This window comes from Nylanderia fulva, unplaced genomic scaffold, assembly GCF_048542155.1.
Source record: "Nylanderia fulva isolate GAGA-0341 unplaced genomic scaffold, ASM4854215v1 Scaffold9, whole genome shotgun sequence".
NCBI classification, from domain to species: domain Eukaryota; kingdom Metazoa; phylum Arthropoda; class Insecta; order Hymenoptera; family Formicidae; genus Nylanderia; species Nylanderia fulva.
In genome coordinates this window covers 1,333,401-1,358,530 of record NW_028191026.1, presented here as the reverse complement: position 1 = coordinate 1,358,530, position 25,130 = coordinate 1,333,401, and the positions used below count along the sequence as shown (strand labels likewise).

General features: G+C 35.8%; 2 protein-coding genes across 2 annotated transcripts in view; one reads left to right on the top strand and one right to left on the bottom strand.

The window, feature by feature from the left end:
* Positions 1 to 25,130, top strand: part of LOC114946631 (uncharacterized) — a 180,635-nt gene that overhangs the window by 7,400 nt on the left and 148,105 nt on the right. The window contains exons 3-4 of the mRNA XM_085489649.1: positions 14,437 to 14,603; positions 14,861 to 14,903. The gene's annotated coding sequence lies outside the window, so the exon portion shown is untranslated. The remainder of the gene's footprint in view (positions 1 to 14,436; positions 14,604 to 14,860; positions 14,904 to 25,130) is intronic.
* The window catches only part of Stacl (SH3 and cysteine-rich domain-containing protein), a 53,043-nt gene that overhangs the window by 11,007 nt on the left and 16,906 nt on the right, over positions 1 to 25,130 (bottom strand). Inside the window, 9 exon segments of the mRNA XM_029323221.2 lie at positions 2,887 to 3,045; positions 4,140 to 4,411; positions 5,330 to 5,383; positions 6,409 to 6,563; positions 9,993 to 10,104; positions 10,694 to 10,947; positions 12,226 to 12,609; positions 12,611 to 12,622; positions 13,312 to 13,568. Of these exon segments, the coding sequence (XP_029179054.2) occupies positions 2,887 to 3,045; positions 4,140 to 4,411; positions 5,330 to 5,383; positions 6,409 to 6,563; positions 9,993 to 10,104; positions 10,694 to 10,947; positions 12,226 to 12,609; positions 12,611 to 12,622; positions 13,312 to 13,568 (1,659 nt within the window).

Genomic DNA, 25,130 nt, shown 5'->3' with positions numbered 1-25,130 from the left:
TGCGCGATATGCACCATTCGTACGTCGCGTCGCGACGCGATGCATCGTCATCGTTTCTTATTGGCGCCGCGTTGAGCTTGCATGTCCATCTCGGGTGTCTTTAGCGAGGTCGACGTCGAGGGTGGCGACGACGACGATTCCTGCGACATCAGTACCAGGGGTTGCCCGAAGGGTCGCGTGCCGGAAGTGGATCCGCCGCTGCCACGTCCTGACGAATCAGATTTCAGAACGATAACGCGATCATATCGACATATCAATGCTCTTCCGGTTGTGTGTTCTTTTCATTCTTCATTCGATTTCGCGGTTGGTCGCAATCTCGAGATGTTTGTTTAGAAGGAAAAAGCTCGCACAAGTTCTCATTAATTGTTCTTATTAGGATAGCACAAAGTCCTGCTGTTACCGTCCTTCAGGTTAGTCGGCGATATTTTTTTCGTTATTCGCTCCTTGTTGTCTTCTCATAATGTGCATTACGTAGAATTATTCTTATTACGATACCGTATAACTTCGCTTTGCGAGGTGTATCAAGTATACAACAATATCTATCGTTACATAAAAAAATATAATTACAAACGAACAGAAGAATCAGAACTAATAATTATAATAAATTATAAATGATCAAATAACGAAAAAGAGAATCGTAAAAATAATTAAAAATGATCATTGTTATTTTATTAACCTGTTCTTTTATTATAACGATTACTGATATCGTTATTATAATGTCGTTATTATATTATTATAGTTAATATTTCTTAATTATTATAATTATTATTTCCTATTATCAACACTATCTTCAAATATCCATGATAATGATGGTAATTATTATAATTATTGTTATTATTATGGTAGATCCTTAATCGAACATATGAGAAAAAGCTAATAGGAGATGATTTTGGGTGGGAATCTTGATAAGCGTGAGATAAAAGTCAAGAGGGTGAGAAGCGATAAAGTGTTTCTCTCGTCGTCGAGGAAAGACATTCACGAAGATAATAAATGCCAGCCTAAAAAAAATCGATCCATTCGACTTATCAACGTGATTCTTGGTTGAGAGAGAAGAGCTTGCAACAAAAGCTTCTTCAGAAAATCTAGTACACTCGTAACGAAGATAAGTAAAGTGCATAGTTTATATTGTTGCTTAACAAAGTGAAACGTAAGTAAGAAAGTAAACTATAGACGAGAGGTCTTCATCCTTTCGATAAACTTCTATATTTACAGTGTAATTTTGTACGAAATGACATTTGATGCATCTCATATTTTAAAGATTTAATTTAAAATTATATATATATATATATTGGTATATATACAAAATGTTGTTACGTGTAATTTGTAATTTTGTTGAAGTCATTATACAAAATAAAAGAGATAAAAATATAAAGTCGAATACATGATCATAAATAGGTGGCATTTATCGTCGCGGGTGCGCAATCATATGACAAACATTATAATGTTTAATACAGATAATCTTAACGATATAACGCGTAGTATGTATAACAGAATGCTGAATAATACCAATAATAATGTCAGCAACTTACCTCTCTAAAATCGGTCGAATTAATCGTAATAACAAGCAGAATAAGGGCCGATTTTTCCAACTTCTTGGTAAGCTTTACCCGACAGGTAGTTATTTTCGTCTCTTTTCAGATACATTTAAAAAAAAAGAGACAAAGATACGCTGTCTGTCGGGTAAAACTTACCAATAAGAGTTGGAACAACCGACCCTAAATGGTAGATATGATAGAAGAAAAAAGTAGCAGAGAAAAAAAAGAAAAGATATATATAGACATGATAGAAGGAGAAGAAGAAGAAGAAGAAAAGAATACACATTGAAAAATCGAGAGATAGATTACGAATTTACGAGTCATGTCCCTGAAGAGGACGAGCGATTTTATACAAACACATAGAGTGATTTCGGACCTTGGAACTGACAGTACTGGAGCACGAGCGACATAACAAACACGCACAATATATACGTGCTTCAAAAAAATAACACATAAGTACAATTACATAGCAACAACTTGACTAATTGAGAAGATAGAAATATGAAGTAGAATTATAATAAATTTGAGACATCGAAAAACAATACATAATTTTTTCAATATAAAAGTTTTTGAATGTGTGCATTTGATGGTTTACACAATTTCTCATTTCTATTACTATGAATTAATTTTAAAAAATATTTGAAAGTTATTAAATTAATATTCCTATCTTCTTTCTCTAAATACAATAAGATACATGTATATAATAGTAATTACAGTAATAAAAATTAAAGCGTAAAAGGAGGGAAAGAATTATTCGTTCTTTTTATGCTTCGATAATAGAAACGGAACTTACAGAATTACAGAATAGTAAAAAATAAATATAAAAATGATTGATTAAATATTGGTATATCAAACTTAAACTGAAAAAGGTAAGGTACACATTCAGAAACATGTTCACTCCAGTACTATGTCGGTATGCTCCAAAAATTTCGATATATATTTCAACAGTATTTATTGTTTAAAAATCAAATTGAATTTTATAAATGTTTTCTCAATGGCGGATTAAATTATTTAGGGCGCAAGAGGCACTGTATTCAGGATTTTTTATTATTGTATCACAATTTATTCTTGTTTAAAATTCTTAGATTAAGAATTTTTTATTGATATAAAAATAATAATAATAGTAAATGAGTGACAGATTTTTAAATAAATTAATAAAATGTTTAATTTATATTTAGATTTTTAGATGAATGTGATAAATTCTAAAGAAACAAAATTCTATTTTTGTTTCGATATTTCGAATGAGAGCGTCTTATGCATTTTTAATCCGCCACTGTGTGTGATGAAATTTCGGGGAAAATTCCGACGTACGTTCCAAGGTCTGTGGGAATTGTTTGGTGGTGCGCCTTACCAGAGGTGGACGAGGAACAGGGATGGGAGGAGGCCCTCGCTGACGAAGGTGCTGCACCGGAGGAGGGATGTTCTGCTGTAGGAGGCGTAGGTGGTGAATTTGTCGAATTTCCACGGATCTCGCCTGCCTGCTTCAGCACCTGGTATATGGCGTCCACGTCTGCCCACACGGGATAAAGAGACACAGCAATGCAGAAAAGCGCACCGATAGGACTGGTTTGGGTTTTATGATTCGCGCGCTCAATCAGTGCTCTCAATTTGCTCACATTGATCTGTCTTCTTCTTCCCTTTTTTTTCTTTTTTCTTTTGCGTTTGATATAAATGATAAGAAGTAGCGCACGAGAAACGATATATAGCAACAATGACATTGAACGTGTAATTCTCGCAGATTAATTCGTATTGCGGAAAGAGATGCTTCACGAGAGATATAAATGAATCTCATCTTCGAAATAATATTCAAATAATTTTAATGAAATTGGAATTTTAATTACCATGAAACTGAAATTAATCTATTTAAATCTCTAAAGGAGAAAAGAAAAAGATTTCTGTTTAAAAAATGATCGAAAATATATGTGTGTATGTGTATCAAATTTAACTATATGTACGCAATGAATGAGCTCTTATTCTCTTATTACTTTTTCGCGATAGTTACAATATCGGCAAATGAATGGAATTGTAAGTAATTCGGAAGAATTGAAAGACTTTTTTTAATTAAACAAATTAAAAAAATTAAATCATATATATACATACTCTCTCTCTCTCTTTCTCACTTTGAATTATTTAATGAATGATTGAATTATTCAATGAATAATTCTCTCAAATATAAAGAAGCAGTTCAATAATAATTCTTGTATTTAAAAAAATGTCTATCCTTTACTTTTCTGAATTTATTCACGCACTGGCCGTCGTTACGTATGTTGAAACACGACAAAGAGAAACCGCGAAAAAAGTCCTACCGCGTTTTGCGGCGTGTACTTTTTAACGAATTTCTAACAATTTTTAACAACGCATCACGTATGAAAGGAAACGCTGGTTTTTCCATGGAACAGGAAAAAAAGAAAAAATTTCCAATCAACGAGAGATAATAAAATTATCGGGGCTGATTCTTTTCATTTAAAATGTCCGATGAAACGTCCTCGACAATGAGAGAGCAGTCGCGTTGCCGGAGGACGAAGGGAGGAAAAATAGGATGAAAACACGCCAGATTCTCTCTTTCTCTCTCTTTCTCTCGAAAATATGAAAAATTGTACTCACTGTGCTCGGACGATGCCGGCACCTCGTCAGCTACCTGCGTCTTTTGCCGACGCAGCAGCGGTATCCCACCGCTCTTCTTGGGCGCCAGACTCGGGCACAACGCCGGTTGCACCATGTTGATGCAGTCCGTGTGCGCGTTCGCCTTGCAGCCGCGACAGCGAACACCCTGACGGCTATGACCGCGCAGCACCTGTCCGCACGCGTCGCACGGCGTGATCTTGCGGTACGTGTACTCGCGCCACGTGTGTCCGCCCTCGGACTCGAGGCTCTTCCTGCGAAACCACAATTTCTCATGTTCACTTTGCTCTCGCGAAACTCGACATGTGTGCGTGCGCGCGACATTGCTGTTATTATTTATTGTGTTACCGTTAATTGCGTGCTTTCAGAATTCATAATAATATGGAAATGGCGTGAATTAAACGTGATGCATACATATATATCCGAGAATTAGAGAATCGCTCGGAAGTGACGTTCACATAATGTTAATCAAAGATTTAAATTATACACGGAGATTTTTCTCTTAGAATTTAAATGCAAAGTTATGTTAATCATGAGACAATATATTGTATTGGAAGAATTTTTCTCATTAATATTTATCACAATATTAATATGTACATAGTAAAATTAATCGAACATATTTTATATCTTATTGTGATAGATATTCATATTTTATTGTGATAAATATTAATCAGAGAAACTTTTATAAAATTCTAGCAGAAAACTCTCTGTGCACATGGTGCATTTTTAAAAATTAAAATTAAATTAAGACAGAGGTCTAATAATCGTAATATAAGTGGGAAGTTTTTTATTATTAGAAAAATTAAAAAAGGTGAATACAATTTTTTCATATGAAACATATTCGAGAAGAGTGACTTTGAAAATTCCCCCCAAAATAGGCACATATATTCAAAATCAATTTTTAATATGAAAAAATGTTATGCTATCTTTCAATTTTTTTTTTATTGAAGGAACTTTACATTCTATCAACATGTGACAATTTCAATAAAGAAAGTTAGTGAGGAAGAAATCATTCGAATTATTAAATATTAAAAAATTGACGTAAACGCGAAAATATTTTATAATAATGATCGTCTAATTTTCGCGCGAAAAAAACGTGATTAGGGGGCGCGTTAAGAAATAAAGAAGCAAGTGTCAATTAACGTTCATATACGACAATCTGGAAAACTTACCTGGACATGGCGACGACAGTAGAAACTGCGTGGTACATGGTCGCCTGCTTTCCTCTTTATTAGTCGAGCATTCGCAAAACAGTATCTACGGTTATTCAAAATCTCTTTTGTCTAACGCCTATGGTTCCCCTAATTGGGAAACTTACAAAGCACACGGAAGTAAGAGCATATATTTAACTCGAACGTCTCTCTCGTCTCGAGGGAATTGACTTTGACAACATCGTTCTATAGGTATGCGAAGATTGCAGCGAGAAAAACTTTGTTTGCTCCAATGCCTGTTTGTTTCTCGAGATGCAATGACAACGAATTTCCTTCGTTCAAATTGTTTGCGAGACACAAACACGAGTTTTCCTTGCAGAACTTTCGCATGAAATTCAATTAATACATTAACATTGAAGAAAAATCACTAAAACGATGACTACACACTCTTCTATTTTAATATTCTAAAAGTTTGCGAGATATCCTAATTCTATATTAAAATAATATGAGAGAGAGAAACTATAACGTTAAAGATAAATATTAGATTTATATTCTATCTACGTGTGTTGTGATAAAGCAATGTCTAATTTTAATGAACATTCGTTATTTTCTTACATGTTCATGCACACGTCACGTAGGATTCGCAAGATAATTCACTTTTTTTTATTATACATTGTGCAAAAAATGAAAAAAAAATTAAATATAATTAATTTTGTACGTTTGTTGGAAATACTTTCAAATTATACAGAGCATCGTCTTAACTTTATTCCAATGTTATCTCACGAATTTCAATTTGCGCATCCCACGAATGTACTCTATTTTCTACTGAATAATACGAAACAAAATTTAGCAAGATAATAAAACACGAGGAGAGAACAATCAACGTCGGATTACTCGAAAAGCAAAGTCGTTTCTCTTTCGTTTCCGGAAGTATTGAAGAAATATACGAGTAGAGATATAGCAAACATGTGTACGTGTTGTAGTTTGTCGTTCGAAAAACCATCTCCTACGCGTCGAAAACTTTGTCGACATCTTTTCGTGGCATGCACGTGATCGAAAATTGATTGTACTATAGTGGAAAAGGAAATTAAGTAGCTCACTTGTCGGACAGAGGCGGCGTCGTAGGCGTACTGGTTTTCAGGCTTTTGAACGCCTTCAACCATTTGAGCTTCGGGCTTCCGGTCGAGCCGTTCGACATTTTCCGACTGGCCAGCCCATCCGGTTGACCGGCCTCTCCACCTCCGAAAAGTTCTTTCTGTAATTTATAGGAAATTTATATATAAAACTTTATATAAGATTTAATTGTGTAACAGAACATCATATATACAAATAATATATTAATAACGAAATTAATAAAATAAATTGTTTTTGAAACACACAATCGTAAAATCGATAGCGTGATCTCGAATAATTAGAGTTTTTTGAAAAAGATTTATAATTTAAAGGGAGAGAAGTTGAAGCATTAATATAAAAACTCTTCATTTTTATTTATAATTTAGTTTAAACTTTGCTTTAATTAGATTTCACTTGGAGACTTTATTATCAAAGTAATTAATGTTAAAGGATTATTAATATGAATAAGACGTCATTGCACTCGCGGTCACGTGAAATTTTTTTAGTGATGAAGGTAGCCTATCGATATTGATCAACGAATCCGTATGATAATAAAGATAATCTTGAGATCTTATATAAGTTTATGCTCTGATCGAAAGAAGAGTCTATTGTGTTGTTGTATTAAAATTGAAACGATAATTATGATTATATTCTTTTTCGCGTGTCAATTTATATGTTTACATATCGCTCTAAATGATTAAGGAGCGAATCTTACAGACACGTGACTCAGAATGAGTGGAATATTTACGTGATTATATATTAGAGATGTTCTTTCTATTATTACATACGCAGATGTCATTTCACGGATAATAATTGTAATGCATAATTTGGCGAAATCACGTTAATCTGATAAACAATAGAATTTAGTTCAAAATGCCGATATTTTTATAAATCTAAATGAATAAAAACAGTTGTTGATAATTGTTAAATATAAATATAAATTTTAAAACACGAACAATAGTTCTTATTGGACGTAGAAAAATCTGTAAATCGCGAAAATAACTTTTCACAAGCTTCAGAACTTTGAAACTGCAACAACACATTAAGCTGCATTATTAAACTTTCATGGTTTTCGCATAACGCGTATATCTCATTCTGTGATTAAGAGTCGACCGCGAAAGTTTTATTTTCCGTCACAGTAACGCGCTTAGTAACGCATACCCTGAAAGATAGCACGGATTCGTTAATACACCACCCTGATTGAAAGTGTTTTCACGTAGATGTAACTACGGTTGTTCCATTTTCATACAAATATATTTATTGACACTACGTACATGTCAATTTTCATTGATCCCTATGGTCATTCAGAATGTACTCGGCCATTGTTCGCGGCCGCAACATTACTCCCTTTGTGCTCGACTTCACAATAATGAATAACTTCTTATCCGTGTTTCATATAACTTTCACGTTCATTATTTTTCTTTGTCATATAAGTTAAATATTAAATATTTTATAAACACGTTACAATAAATTTTTAAAATGTATACGTTGCATACATATACATATATTAAATATGTTGCAACATATAAAGTATTTATAATGTTAGATATTAAATATATATATTTTAATATCTATGTCGAAGATATGTTTTTATATACATTTCATAATTGATATAATATCAAAACAAAGATGCGCACATACTTAATCACTTTGGAACGTCGTAAGAATTAATGACGGCATTATTTATCCGAAACAATAAAAAATAATCGACCATCGTAGAACCTATTTTGAATAACCATAGGTATCACAGAATATCACTGAGCACTTTTCAATCAGGGTGATCCTGCTGGTCGAGCGAGTCCACTGGATCATGCGGCACCCTCGCTTTTGCGATCAAACACGCGCGCGAAAAATGTGACGATTGATCGGAAAGGGGATAGAAAAAAATACTAACGACTCGCGTACGCAAGGTGGTCCAACCCATCGTTCAGGTTGGACGCGACAGTTCGGCAAAATAGAGAAGGAGCAGAGAGAAAGAGCCTGTGCGAACGACGGCGGCCAGACGACGATCCTGCTCGCCTGACCTGGATAGACGGACTCTCTCTCTCGGCGAGGCCAGAAATGGATTTTCAGACGCTCGTGTTCTCGCCGATGACCCAGTTGCAAGGGCGCATGTCGCGCGATTGCGCGCCACCAGTATTTATCCGGCGTTTAGGCTAAAGCGCATCAGTGAATGACCAATTGCCAGTGAATGATCATATTACTAGCCTCCATTCACCAATTTTTTTCCCGGAACTAGACCGTTCGTATTTACATATATTACGTATAGGGAAAAATCTAATCTGAACTCTTAAATTCGTTCTATGATCGCGTTTGCAAAAATTTGTATTCCGTATGATTCTGCGTAGTAATATCTTTTTTTTTTAAACTCTTTATATCACTTTTACACCACAATATTTTTGCAAAATAAATTTAATTATTTTTCAATTGTACGCAGATAGAATTTTCTCTTAGAATTTACTCTGAAAATCATAATAATCGTGGGATAATATATATGGTATTGGAAGAATTTAATGAGTTTCTCTGATTAATATTTATCACAATAAAAATATTAATATCTACCATAAATAAGATATAAAATATATCTGGTTGGATTAATTTTACTATGTATATATTAATTTTTTTTTATTGTGGTAAATATTAATTAAATAAACTCTTATAAAATTCTTCCAATACATAATTGTACTATGGTTGGATAACGTTAATTTGTTTCGAAAGTACATTCATAAAATTTAATATATTTCTGTCGAGAAGATTAATTTAATTTACAAAAACATGCATTTTAACAAGCGCAACATATTGAAATTTGCTCACGATATATCACTATACATATACAGCAACAATTATCTTGCAAACACAAAAGGTCGTAATGTTATCGATCTTTAATTATTATCACCTTAAAATAATTAATTCCTGGATGTTTATGATTATTATAGTGTCGTCGATTTTACCGTTTGCAACATTTTTCTTCAATTATCAATTTTAGACGATATTACTTAATTTTCGCTTTCAATTAACGTTCAAACAATTAGGCAACTATTCACTGGTGCATATCCGGTATATATACTGCGCGTATAGATGAAACGTATCACGGGCGATTGAACAAATTGGATGAAATGGAGGGAATGCGGGATAGAGATACCCTGATCAATTGTATAGGTCGTGATCATGGAAGCGTTAAATAAATACTATATACGTCTATAGTAAAATTTAACTAAAGTTTACAATTGTGTTTAAATTTTTACTTTAATATTGTATACATATATCACGTTTCACACACCCTCTATTTCAATTTATTACGATTCCATAAGCCAAATCACAAAAGAATCGCACGATTGATGCAAGTGTAATCTTCTATTCTCCGCGTTAATACGATAAATATTTGAAAAAAAATCGTGTTTTAATTTGAATAGGTTGTACAAAATAGCAGTGGACTCTTTTTGCGGCGAATAAAGTAATAAATTCGGGTGTGTATATTAGAGAGACGATCGAGATGACAAATATGCGACGCGCGCGGATGCAGCAGCGTTAACAAGGACGTTGTAAAGGAAACCAAAGGACATGTGCATACCTGTGCTTGCACCGCGGCTAGACGCAATTGCGCCACGCCGAGGTCGAAACGCTTGAGAGAAATATCTTCTTGCAGCTCGGCCACTTTTGTGAAAAGATTACTCTCGGCGCTCCTGCAATGGGAAGTGATAAAATAACTCTTATCCGTGTGTTCCTTCTTAAAAGATTAAAAAGCTGATATATTTTCGTGTAAAAGTTAGCGCGTCTACTGGGACAGGTAAAAAATATAACTGGAAAAATAAGAAATGTATCCGTGCGCGGAACACTGAAAAGCAATCTCGATATCTTAATATGTTTGGAAATAAAACGATATCTCGATCTAAAAAGTATATGTATTTTAAAATAGCGCTATATATGTATATATAAATATATATAAATATGTATATATAAATATATATAAATAAGTTTTATTTATATTTATTTATAAATTTTATTTTAAAATTTTCCATCATGGTTAATAAAAATCTCACGTCACACGTCACGTATATAATTTATATAACGAATTTGACGAAAATATATAAAATTGCGCAGGATGAAATAAAATACAAAATAAATTATTTGCAAAAAAGAATTGCAGAAAGATATATGAAAACACTTGTTTCTCGTAAATAAAATTGATTAATGCGCAAATAGCAAAACGCGAGAGTTTAGGTTCGCGCAACAAACGAAATATGCGGTTGCGTTAAAAATAACCGTACGTACTTGCGCTGCATTCGCACCAGAGCGTCCAGAGCGTCTTGCAAACGACCTATTTCCTGGATGAGGCTGTCGTACTCGAGTTTGAGATCTTCCATGAGAGGGAGCGTACTGGCGCCCGTTGGTACCAATTCGTCCCTGAGCGTGGGTATTTGACTGATTCTCTCCATCGGTACCTGTTCGGGCGGTGTCGGCGCGACATAAAGGCGTCGCGGCGGTTTCCGTGGTGTCGCGCTCGCGGACAAATTGCGCGCCAAGGCCTTAAATGACATTACATTGCTCCATTTTAATCAAATATATTTCATTTTATATACGCGACGAATAAAAGATCACGAGAAATAATTTTTTATCCAAGCAACATCGTGTCTCAAATTGGCGCGTAAGACATTTTTTTAAGTGTCTTTAAGACGTTTTTTTGCTGGATATTATATTATTTCTTAAAGACTTAAAGATATCTTATGCGCCACTTTTAGACATGTTGTCTGAGTAACCTTTTTGTGGTCTCAAGCTGGGATATTCCAGTAAAGCTCTTATTTGTCCCAAGCGATTTAAAATATATATATATATATATATATATATATATATATATATATTTTGTCATCGTATATTTGTACATCAAATAATAAGTAATATATCAAATAATACAATAATAATACTAATATAAAAAAATTACGAAAGCGTGAACGAGACGATGTCGATATGTTACGTAACTTGGAATAAAATATTTGCCATATCGCTTTATCATCATTCTATCATTAATAATTGACAAAGCCGTCGCGAAACGCGGGTGTATCCGCGAATAGGGATTACGTTGCGTTTAAGTGACAAATCGGTATATCCGTGACGAGGGTTCGCACGTTCGTGTATCCCGATCGATTTCGAGGAGGACGAATCAGGGAGAGTGAATAGCGGCACATTTCGTCAGTGTCGAGTTAATCCGTCACATACGAGCGACGCGACGCGATCCCGAGAGGCCGATATCCCACTCGTGCAAGGGGATATGACCGACTTTAATCAGCCGGTCCTGTTTTCGCATCCCTGTGTGTCTCTCTTCCAACGAATGTAATCCGCCGCATCGAATCCGCCCCGAAATTGGATATATGTCCGGTACGTCTATTTGCTATGCGTGATCAATATGTCCGGATAGTGTGGCTATCGATCGCTTCCGATTGACATATCGAAACCGATATTATATCACCAATTGTTGAGAGACACGAGTTTTAGAGTTAGAGAGAGAAAGAGAGGCTGACAGACAATCGCGTATTTTTTTTTTCTTCGAGCACTCGGCTGAAAGTGAATAGATATCGCTTTAATAAAGTAGCTTTCAACAAATCCCTCGTATTATTTTTGTTAACCAGAGTGGGAGAGAATGAGAAATACAATATTTGTCTCGTTTCTCGTAACGAACACCTGTATAATATTTTCGTTTAATTTCATTTGAGATTGAAATAAAATAAAATAAAATAAATGATTTCTCGCGCGCGGCGTCAAAGATTTCTCTGATTCGAAACAGGAGATTCAGAATAAAAAATAATGACCTGCAAGTCGTTGGCTGGTACAACCGCTTGCGCTTCCTTGGCCACGGCCTGGTAACGTTTGGCTTGCTCGCCAGCGCGTTCCCCAGCCGTCTCCGAGATCCCGGCAACGCATTTGCAGGTCAATCCGCAGAGCTCCTCGTAGACCTCCGCAATCTCGCCCAACAGCCCCGGTAGACAATGGAACTGATAACGCTCGGTGATGGCGTTCGTCGCTCGTAGCTGCAGGATATAGGCGTTGTGCGACTCCAAGTAAGCGCGTTTCAATTCCTGCTCGACGCTGCCGCCGCCGCTGGTTAGCAACGCGCCGTAAGCTCGTTTGTAATCCAATCTCGCTCGCTGCAGCTTCTCCTCCGTCTTGCTAACCACCTGCTCGTAAGCCTCGCGGATGGTCGAATACCTATGCGAGGAGAGAGAGAGAGAGAGAGAGAGAGGGAGAGAGAAACGTGGCTGCAGTGTACGAGATAAATTGCATGGAGAACACGATCTCTTGCTGTCTTGAATCGAAATGCCGTTCGCGTAACCAGTTTAAGAGACAGAATAATTGAGCGGAGAGAGGTCGCTTGGGAAACTTTACACCACCCGCTCTTGCGCCAAATACGACACAAACTCGTCTCTTGTGACTCGACTTCTGATTGTCAGCAGCGATCAGACGTCTTTGAAATAGCAATTGCAATTTAGCACAGAATAGCAATACTCGGATAAATTAATATCGTCGCTTGTGCATTGGGTACGTGTACACGTTGAGATATATAGTGCGGAATTAAAACGGTTCACGAAAATAAATATCTACCTTAAAGCAAAGAGATTATACAAATACTTTTCTGAGATTATATTTATTTTATTTAATTGCTTTGCAGCTTGAGATGACTTCCGGTTGACATTTTATCTCTTTATATTGTAACGCTTTTGTACATTACAATGAATTCAAATTCGATTAAATTAAATTAAGCTAAATTTAAAATTAAAATTATGAGAAATTCTAAATAGAGTATACAGACTTCTATATATATTTTTTTTTAATCTGCCGACATCACGCAAATTGATTATCTCTCTGATTCGTAATAGTTGAAAGGCGCGAGAGCTTACCTTCCTCGATTGCAGCTTTCGATGAAAGCTCGCCTCTAAGGTGGGCCTGGACAATTGCTGCTGCAGCACCGCTGCCAGATCGAGGTGGGACGATGCATCCGCCTCGACTTGCCGTAACAAATTGTCCCAAACGCGTCGCATGCCACCGACGTCGACTCTCGAGCTGCTCGATCGGCTACGAAATTCATCGACCAGACGTCGCATATTTGCAGAGTGGCTCTCCATCGCGGCGCCCAACTCCTGGGCAAACTCGGAGACTGCTCTCGCGGAACAAATAAGAGAAAGCATTAATCAGATAGTTACGATCAGAGCGATTAATGTGGCGGTAAATGGGAATTTCGATAAATGTAATTAATCGTGAAACTTGAAATGCGGATTTTATGAGAAATTAATGTGTGTGAAGTTGGCGTCCGATTTCGTAAAAAACTTGTAAATAATTCAAAGTTCTGACTTTTATTTTCAATAGTTCTACACTGAAAAAAAGAGTGGTTGTTTTTCGACGAAACAGAGAATTACTGGTTAAATCGAGCAGAATTCCTTTTAATGCAACAAGAATCTTGGTTATTTTTTGTTTGCAACAAATTGTTTGTGCTAATCAAGATTCTTGTTGCATTAAAAGGAATTCTCGTCGATTTAACCAGTAATTCTCTGTTTCATCGAAAAACAACCAAACTCTTTTTTCAGTGATAGAGTTCTTGATAGTTTAAAAGTTTAAACAAATAATTCTGGCCATTAAAGCAATGCGAATGTTTTGGAACAAACTGACAATGAAACGCCATCAGTAATTATCTGGATTTTAAACATTTATAGTTCTACGTGAGTTTTAAAAAAAGTTTTGCCTCCAAAAAAAGCAAAAAATATTCAACCGAATACCTATATCTATAGATATTGAGATGAGACGCCAGTCGATTTTTAAGAATTATATTTATTCCGAAAGCTTTTTTGAACGAATCTCTTTCGAGTGTTAATTATATAGTTTTAATATCGCGCGCGCTATTAGAATAAAGTGTTGCGATCTGTGATTTGTCTATCGTTAATTTTCTAGCTTACATATTTATATTGTGTATGTTACAATGCGGAATAATAAGATTATTCTAATGCATGTATGCATTTTATTTGTTACAGGTGTTGCGATACACAGTGCGATTCACGCGTCGTGTCGGGAGTGCCGTGTAAAGTGTCGGGCGATCGTTAATTATTCGTGATTTCGCGAGTGTCGTCAGTACTATACGAGGGACCAAAAGAGGAGGAGGAGGCCTTGGAGGCTCGGGTGACAGCGGGGCAACTGTGAGGTATGCATAAATATTATATAATTTATAACGTATTTAATTTATTAATTTGCTACTGGGATAATTACTTGTTTTATCTCCACGAAATTTATTTTACATTATGTATTTATATACTAAATTTTTATGCATATAACATATTTTAGAAATTTTATTTTAAAATACTTGCCTCAAATATTTATAATTATATATTTTATGTAATATATAATATTATATATAATATATACACATGTATTTACATAATTTGAATATTTTGTTTTCAGGTCAATGTGCTACAACTCCGCTACTGCACGATACGACGTATGGGTGAGTGAGAAATTGTTTATTGTTTACTTTATAACAGGTTTGTAGCGGTAATTAATAGCTATTATTATGTAGGATATATGAGAAACTATTCGAAAAGAATGGGAAAGATATTTTTAATTCTTATATAACAAATTTATTTTATATAAATAATCCGTTATCTTATACATGAAACAATGAACACAATCGTTAGTTATAATGAATAAATAGTCAGAGAATTATTAAAAGAACGGAGAAAAATGTTTTCCATTAGGAAACAGTTGAGAAAATTCATTTAAAGAATGGTTTTATTGATAAGAAAAATATTTTCTCAATATATGAATATTATATAAATTTCTACTAAAAATCTATAGCAATATATTAAATTGGTGATTGCAATTCGGAGTATATTAATCTATTATTCAAATCATTTTCTTCGCTATAAAATTTGAAATATATTTCACGAACGAAACCAGTGGCCGTATAAATAAGCGAGACGTTATTTAAACGGGGGAATGAGAAGTCTCGCAAGTCTTGTTTTGGAAACAGAAAAGTCCCCTGGAAATTTGCCAGAAACTTAGCAACTGACGACGGCGAGTGCAATGCGCGAACGAAATGGCGCGGTTGTGACCCTTTATATCGTTTATAGTCTATATGTCGATTCGATTTGCTCGTCAAAGGCACCGCTGTGTGGCACTTTCGATATCGGAATCGACGTCCTAGAGAGAAAGGTTCGCGGGGTGGCCGAAAGTAAATTGCTCTCCGGTGGAAATCGGCTCCGGCGAACGTTATTTTGGGCGTATATCTAGAGTGGTACTCCAGATCGGGCGAAGAGATGAGAGAAAGGGAAGAATTCAATATTCTTGCCGTCTTATCTCTATCTCGCGCGCGCGATCAGGGAATTTTGAAATATCCTTTTATGGATCACGACCCAAATGGCATCTTCGCGACTCGGGATCACGGATCAAAAGCATGTGCGGAGTTCTCTCGTAACTCGTTATCGCTTTCGTCGTGATAGCATGTGGCCCTTTACGTTATCTCTGCTTCCTGGCGCGGCTTATTTCCTTCGCTTCCCAACGAATCGCGAAATTTTATCGAAATCTCGCATTTTTGAAAAGAGGGCGAAACGTAATTTCTTGTAGAACCACGATCAAGAGGAGAGGCAGGAGTAATAAGGAAGCTAAAAAGCCGATCAAAGAGGATGCACTTTTTTGGTGTGAACTTATATTATCCGATTATGCCGTGAATGTGTAATAAGCAATTCTTATTTTTTTATTTAATTTGAAATTACAAAATATAATGCGATTCAGATATGCAATTACATAATATCATTTCAATAGTATTGTATTTTATATTAATTATTATTGATGTATTTAAATATATTCAAATTGCGTTATTACTTATTGATGGTATAAATTGTAATATTAATGATTTCCTTCTAAGCAAAATTATTTCGCTTTAAAAAAGCAATAATAAATTAATTGATGATTTTGTTGGATTACATTTTTAAAAAGTATTGTTTAATCGGAAATTTTTAAGATATGTTTTTAAAAATATGTTATTGAATTATTCAAATTCTATCAATATTATAATTATATATACTCTTTTTAAAGATTTTCATTTATGCATATATTTTTATTGGATCAGATTTATTTGGGATAATAATCGTCGTGGGCAAATGCGTAGAGAATATCGCACATATTACGTCAAGAAATACCTTGGCGACGAAAGCTCATTGCCGTCATTTACGTTATATTTCGTCCACACGTCGCGATTATTTTGGCAAGAAGAATTTGCACACCTCGAGAAATATATTTCTTTCTGTTATACGGTAGGAAGAAGGGACTGCATCAAGTTTCATTACTTATATGTGTGTGTGTGTGTGTGTATGTGTATTCTGATAATAAATGTTTTCTCTCTAGAGCGATATCTTAAGAAATGATTGTTTCTAAAAATTAGAAAAAAAGAGAGAATTTATAAGAAAATATTTTATTAAATATTTGTTATATAATATCTGATAATCAAGCTTTTGCTCAATGACAACAGATTTGATGATGATAGTAAAAATATCGCGGATACACGAATAAATTCTATTATTATCCACGTCAAATCGTCGGGATTAAAAATAAAATTATTCATATTCTTATCTGTATATGAAATCGTCGGAATTAAAAATAATATTAAGAATATATACGACAGAAATAATGAAAAATAATTCGACATGAATTCTCTTTATTCTGGTTTTTGTCATTATGTGTTTTCGATGTAACCGGTGAATCAAAAATACATAGGAGCTTTTACGTCAAACCTCGGTCAATGAAAATATGCAAGCGGAAAAAGCACGTTCGCACGTGTGCAAACACACACGTTCGGTCGAAAACGGAGCGGAAACGGAGCGAGAGAGATACAGCACAATGCGATAGTGTCATTCAAATAATTAATCAGCTTATCATCTCTTTATATTTCTGGCGTTCGAGCATTGATTCAATATCCGGTGTTGCAATTTTGCGCGACAAAAGTTTGCGATAAATTCGAGATGGACGAGAACGCGAAGGATAGAAATTCATGCCAGCCAGCCGGGCGGCGACAACGACGAATCTCGTTTTTCCTCGTCAGACAATTCAAACAAACGAAGGCTCTCGCGACAGGGTGACATTATTCCTCGGAGCGGGCCAAGATAACCCGGGAATCCAATAAGGTAAGCCGAGCTCTCTCTCTCTCTCTTTCTCTATCTCTATAGAGCCTCCGAACTCCGGCTCTTACCTATCTACCGTCAGGTAATCCAACCCGTTTTTGTGAGCATTTCTCGTTTAGCCGAGTGCTTTCGTCATATATATCGTCATTAAAATTGTCTCTCGACGAAGAAAAAATCCATATTTGAGCGATATGTATATAATATATAACATATTAGTATACTCGTGCACTTATAGTTGAAGTAATTGAAATATTGAATCAGCAAATGAAAGCAACTGTTGATCGCAATATTGGAGGCTAATGAAATATATTTCGCCTAAAGAGATTTTAATTTCTTTTGAGAGCTTTCGCAGTTAATGTCAACTTGAATTTCACTTAACGAAATCTCGACTAGTTACCAGATGTTTCACGTTGAAACTTCGCAGAAGTTACGAGTCGAGAGAAAATATAAGTAAATTATCATAGAGGAGCATCTTCTTCGCTTTCTCGCGTGGAGAGACCTCGAGAAAATTTTCAATGTGTCGGTAGACGGAAACATTTTGTTTGCACGCGACGGGCTTACATATAAATATTACACATATTCATCGCGCTTGCATAACGCGATATCTATGTGTGTACATATACGAAGGTATATCCTATAGAAAGCACAAATCCATCGGAATTATGATGGAACGGGTTATCGATCCCGTCCCATCGATAGTGATTTAAGCGAGCGAAGAGCTTTTATACGAACGCGCGCAATATCGCCCTCATTAAGACATTTGCATTAGCTGGCCGAGCTGCCCCGGTTTCGGGAATTACGTATAATGCGCAATTTGTTCACTGATTTCCCGCGTTAGCGTCCTGGAGAGATCGTTTAATCGCTTAATCATCATTTACCGGAGAAGCCTGCTTTGCGAAGAAACTTTGCGTGACATGCATAATGCGGGTATTTAAACGTTTTGAGCCCAGATCAAGGATACTTATCGAGAAATTTAGTTCGAAATTGACGTGTGATATATGTTGTGTAATTCGAGAAACTTGGGGGATTTGTTTCTTAATTATTTCAACCCACTTGGAATGTGCTTTTCTCTGTTAGATTTTTATTTTGTTTCAAAATCGAAAATCGCGTTGTGCGACATTGCGACATATGCAATCACTTGTATTCGAATTCATCGAGATGTTCGTTACATCTATTCGATCACTACAATAGTTTATAATTGATAATGTTATACAATACAGTAATATTAGTATTGGTAATGCTATATGCAATATAATAATATTGGTTTTCATTAAAATCACTGTCGCGGAATAGCTGTATTATTATATCAATCTCTCACGAGATTATACGGAGGGAATATAATATCACGTAACGTGTGAATACATATTTTATTGTAATACTCTCTTTGATTGAAATTATCTGGACTAAATTAAAGTGCCGGACGTTAATTTCCTTTTCACTTTCAATCGAATGATTAAACGACTAATTTTCCGAACATCCATGTGTGCGAAAACAAATCATCAGTCGACGCACGCGAAGAAAATGGAGCTACACGATGTCGGTGAATACACCGACGTTTTCCCTGACTACGGTTTCGCATTTGTCGCGTTACTCACCTTACAATGACCAAAGTCGTCCGAACTAGCAAAGCTATTTCCACTTTGACCCTTTGTCTACCCACCCTCTCATTCCGAGTTTCCGTTTATTACAGTTCCGAGTTGTATGCGAGAAAGCGTGTAGCGTGTAAGCGAAATAATTTAAGCGAAGGAAGAAAACGCATCGAGGGAAGAGAGAGACTTATTATTCTTTCTATATATATCCGCGGAAATGAAATATATTTTCTCTCGGCGAAAAACTTGGAGCAGCTCTTTTCGGGAAATATCAGAGCTGGCGCCGCGAATTATCTGCCGGCGCGCGTTCCACTTTCGTCTCGCGCCAGAAATCGGGCGTGAAAGAAAGAATATCTGTGTCATATACGCGCTTTTGCATATACAAACGCAAGAGAACCCGCGGCGTTCTCTCGCCCGAAGAATTTCGGTTAATTGAATTCGCCGTTAATGGCGAGCCCGCCCCATTATGTTATATCGTCCACCGGGCCTATTTGCGAGTTCGGTGAAGCATATCGCGCGATGAATAACCCGCATACCGAATTCGTACAGTTTTCATCATCGTCTCGCTTCGTTATGATTTCGCTCGATAATGGTCAGTTCATTAAATACTTCAAATTCCAAGAATAGGAAGATCGCTCTATATTCTTTATATAACATTTTAGAGAGAGATATTATATATAAGATGTCTAATATTCCATCAATATTATCAATTTTATTTATATTTATTATTAATTGTTAATATTAATATGCAATTTAAAAGCGAAGTATAATGAAGCAAAATAATTTGCGGAAGAAAAATATTTACCGAAGATATTCTGAAATAATTCTCCTAAATAATCAATATTTTATTCGTCTCTGAAAAAAGGGACAGTACGAAATATGTATTTATAATTTGTCTGATAATTAACAATCGCAACCTTCGCGAAGCTTTATTGGCAGATGAAATATGTTTCTCAACGAAACATACTTTTCTGAAATTGACACTTGCATTGTCCATATACACTTTTATTGTTCTCTTTATTGTATAATGTATTTATAATATACGTGCAGTCGATCGGATCTCTGGAAATCGTTCGGCCACGAGCCGGCGATTATCGACTATAAAGGGAAAAAGAGAAAACGAGAGAGTTAAAGGACCCAGGGCGCTCGTTAAAAATTGAAAGCAGAATAAACACCGTTCCAATTCCCGTGGTACCATAGATCGGCGCAAATATGGCGCAGGTGCTTCGCTATACAAAGTATTGATACGAAGTAATGCGGCAAGATGTGCCTCTTTCTCTTCGTTCTCTCGACAATACGCGCAATTTTACTGTCGTCGTAGCTCCATAACTCACCGTCGTGAATCGAGGTTGCTGAAAGAACGAGTTTAACGAAGGACACGGCGTATAATGCCCGTTTCTCCCACGTGCTTTGATGGATGACAACGTTAAATATTTATATATATATATATATAATTGTCGTATAAAAAAATTTTTTTCAATTTTGATATCATTCACACGTGCAAGTTATCAACGATTCAATTTATATTATCAAAGCATTGGTACGCTGACCAAAAAGTATTAAATTAATAAATATTTATTTTTAATATTTCTTAATCAATCATTTATTTGAAGCAAATAAATTTTATCAAATCAATATTTTTCACATCATTACTAATAGTTTTAAATAAATGATTTACTAGGCAGTATTGAAATAAATGTTTGTTCAGTGTACAGAAACGGACGTAAGAAAGAAAGAGACATAGAAAAGACATAGATAGCACTTGGAAAAGATTAAAATCGTTTATATTCTCCTCCCTCTATATTTTTCATTAGGTATATCGATTTCGCATTGATATGAGATATCTCTTAAGCGTTCCCGCAACTTATCTCACAGGTATTACAGGTATCGCGAGTCACGATAAGCATCGCTGCATTTGCATTTCTGCTTACTAACGAGCGTTTCGTCGACCTTGCACCGTTTTGCTCGAACGAGAATTTTTATGTCCGATAAAACGCGCTAAGACCAACGATAGCGAGAATCGCGTCCGTTTACTTTATGTACATCAACGGCATCGTGTGAAAAATTCAAAAATCGCTCGTCCTGCGTATATAAATTCCAGCCGGTAGAACGTGATGGTAAAAGATGAGGTTGCACGACGACGAACGATTTTCGATTACAATCACGCGCGATGAGTTTTCGAAAGTAAAATAAAAAAAAAAAAAATGCGAAATATATAGGACGTAGGAGAAATTCTGGAATGTCATTTTGCGAATTTTATTCAATGGAATTTTCCTCGAAGAAACTGTCACTTTTGTGTGATTGATACGTATTGACAGCTCTGTATTTGTGTAAAAATATATTTGTCATATGTTCTCAGCACACACACTCACATATAAATTATGCATTTCAAAGCTAAAATAATAGGATCAATTCGGAAAGAGTAGAAGCGATTTCAAAATGTTACGTGTACTTAAATTTTATCTTTTATCAGATTCATCTCGTAGAAATTCCACAGCTGATCTCTTTTTTGTCTCTCTTTCTTATCGATAGACACTAATATAAACTTGATTTAATCCGAGAAAGACTAATCTCGATGAAAATTAAAAAGATTGCGAATAAGAAAAGAAAGTGTTCTTTCTTTTGTTAATAAGCTTACCACTTTAATACAAAATGTATGATCAATCAAAAAATAGATTCTACCTTTCTTTTCTACGATACTTTTCCATCTTCATTATATCATTATTAATTCTCGGTATGAAACTTATGTCTTCTTACTTATAAAAAGAAATCTCACAAGTTTCTTGATAAAACTATATCCATTTGCTCATTATAACGGACAAATAAAAGTTGTGCGCCCTTCAGAGTGAGAACGAACTCTAAAAAAAGAAATAATCAATCACGCTCGATATGTCGGGGATCAAAGTACGCGATAATAAGCCAATCCATCACTATATAATAATTCAGACTAATTTGTCAGTAAGCAGGAACGAAAGTGCGACAGATCGATTAGATGCTTAATGATTCAGCGTAAACTTTCTTGCTCGAAAGAGGGATATAACACGAAGCTTTAGAAAGGGAGGAGAGATGAACAACCCTAAGAAGGCTTTACCAAGTGATCGAAACGAATTGTATCCACGATAACGAGATATTTCACGGTCAGTAGCGTATTTTTGCCCACTCACGAGGACACGGGAGCTTAAAGAAAGGGATGCGGAGAGAAAAAAGAGAGGACAATGGCGGCTGGTTATGAAAGAAAAAAAAAGCGAAGCGCAATAGAAACAGAGAGTCGGAATGGTTGTATGTGGAAACGGCAGTTTAGTCAGGGGTTGACCTGAATTCAGGTGGGGTGAATCAATATCCTGCCTGCCTGCCTGCCTGCCTACCTAGCTGGTTGGCCGCGTGCTCTGTTCGCTTCGCACAGTTACCGTAGCAACCGTAGACTCCTTCCTTTATTAAAATATGACCCACGTCGTTTTCTCCATCGTGTCGCGCGCATACGACGCTCTTCTCTCGCCTACTCCCGAATCGCCCGGGTAGGGATGGGATTATCGTATTTTTCGGAATTTCGCTCGACCGCGGATTTATTACTTTATGGACCGGCTTGTGTCCGACGGTGCGAACCAGAGGTGTAATAGCCTTCGTGACTGCAAGGATGCGACCTTGATACCCCAGAGGTCCCGCGAGGTTCGACGAACCTGGATCGCGAACCTGGAGTCACGCGAGCTCTAGACATTGCTCTAGAGTCTATTAGAGTAACACTCTCGCGATCGAATCCACATACCTCATCGAAAATTGCGTTGATGAATATTAATTTGCCGATCGATGAAGGAGATATAGATACGCTCGTACTTTTCTATTATTACATATCGTTCTTTTTTTTATATTCTTCATTGCATGGACTCTCAATCAAGATGATTGTGACTGAAATATTTTATAGCGATGAACACCCTCGATATATTCCCTCGTTTTTTTTTTTTTTCGAGAATATTAAACAATATATTTTTATTTTCGACGATACGATTGTTGGAGAAGAGACAAATGATATAATTAAGAATTATCGTGAATAATAGAGAGCAAATTCACTGAAGATGTGACATTTAACAAAATGTTAATTATTTGATGTATTAATCAACTTTTGCATTAATTATATAAAATCGTTGAAGACGATAATAAAATATTGCAGTGATTGAATTACGCACTATAGTATATATCACATCCCCATTGATTTCGCTTGATTTGCATCTGTTTCCGAGATGTGACCCGATCCATCATTTGCACAGTTTTCGATGCAGATACCCTTCAAACCTTTTGACAACCGGCTAAAAACAGAGCTCAACAGTCGTCACTGCATTAACAACAATGGCCCTTATTTACGCGACGATTTAACGTCGCTTCATTGAACTCCATTGCGTTTTCGTCGGGATCCCGCCAGGCCGGGGATATCTGGCCGCGCCGATGAACCGAATAAACATCCAGGTCAACACACGTGACAGCCTCGAGAGATCGTTTGGTCTTGACGAGGCCGTGGTTATACATACTCTAAATCCGCTACGAGGCGTAGGTCTATTTATGTCGCGGTAACGAGCAGCTCTTGCGATCCTGCGAAACGGCGCTCGCGGAATCTTGTTTCCTCGAGAACGCACAATGTTCACTCGGGGAAGGGAGATGTTCGGATTTATCACGGTCGAATGGCACGTGACGGAATAATGCCAAATGACTTGCTCTGCGTGTCGTCTGTTTGTTTGAGAACCGGGATACGTTCGGATATAATCGGAATAATACGCTTTACGTAATATAATACGCTTTAACGTTACAGACGACTTTTATGAAAGCATTTTTTAATTTAGAAAATATCGAATAAAATACATAAATAATATATAAAATGAAATAAAACGTAATATAGAATAAAATATGTAATTTTTATAAAAATGTAATTTTTCATTTTTTAATTTTTAGCATTTAAAACATTTTTTTTACTCGCGATTGACAAAATATAAATTCGCTATGTATTTGTGGTTAATAAGAATACTCGGTAATTCGAAATGCATTGGAAAGACCCCGTAGCTTATTCTGATTTGATTTTATCGGAGTCTTATGCCCGAATGAGAAAGGGAAGGTTCATAAATGACAAATCGAAAATTGAGGTCGATAGGTCAGATAGGGATAGCGAGTGACAAAGATCGATAGCTTCGAGTTCAGTGGCGTAATAGGCTCGCCGTAACCCTCCTTAGTTTCTCCCTGTCTACTACTTTCAGCTGTTAATTAATCTTTATCCCTATATCTTCTCTCTCCCGCGACGAACATCTCGATTGTCAAAGAAGACGGCGGACGAAAAAGGTCAAACCGTGACGAATTGTTTGGGAGAGACATATTCGCGAAAAGATGTGAAAGCGACGAGAGAACATGTGGCTTTAATTAATCCTATGTCAGACGCAACGTACAGTGTTATCTGACGTCCTAAAATTACATGATACATTAAGTAAGAGGATCCTAAACTTGATTCCCTTCGTATTTTATATACAGATTGTGCCGCCTCTACTGCTAATGACGGATTCCTCGAGACAAGAATTCTCGTAACAAAACGTCGAGTATTATAATAGCTTTCGCGAGCTATTGAAAGTAAAGTGCTTTTCACAAACTAAGCCTCAGGGAGGGAAAAGGGAAGGGGAGAGGACAAATTTTGATAAGGAAACTTTATTCCCCGTTTAATTTCGAGTAAACTTTAGATTTTAATTTGTGTTACTTCCGAAGTTTATATCAAATATCAAAAGTTGTGACGCAAATAGAACTACCTTGATATTTTTTAAAGAAAAAATAATCTTATATTTATTAAGTATCCGTGTGACATTTAACAGCTGATTTCTTAGAAATTTCAGAAAGATTATATCTATGTTTATTTTTAAAATTATTTTATTTAAAAATTACATCGCTTTATATATTTAATAAAAAAGATAGATTCTTTCACGTAATTTTCAGCACAAAATT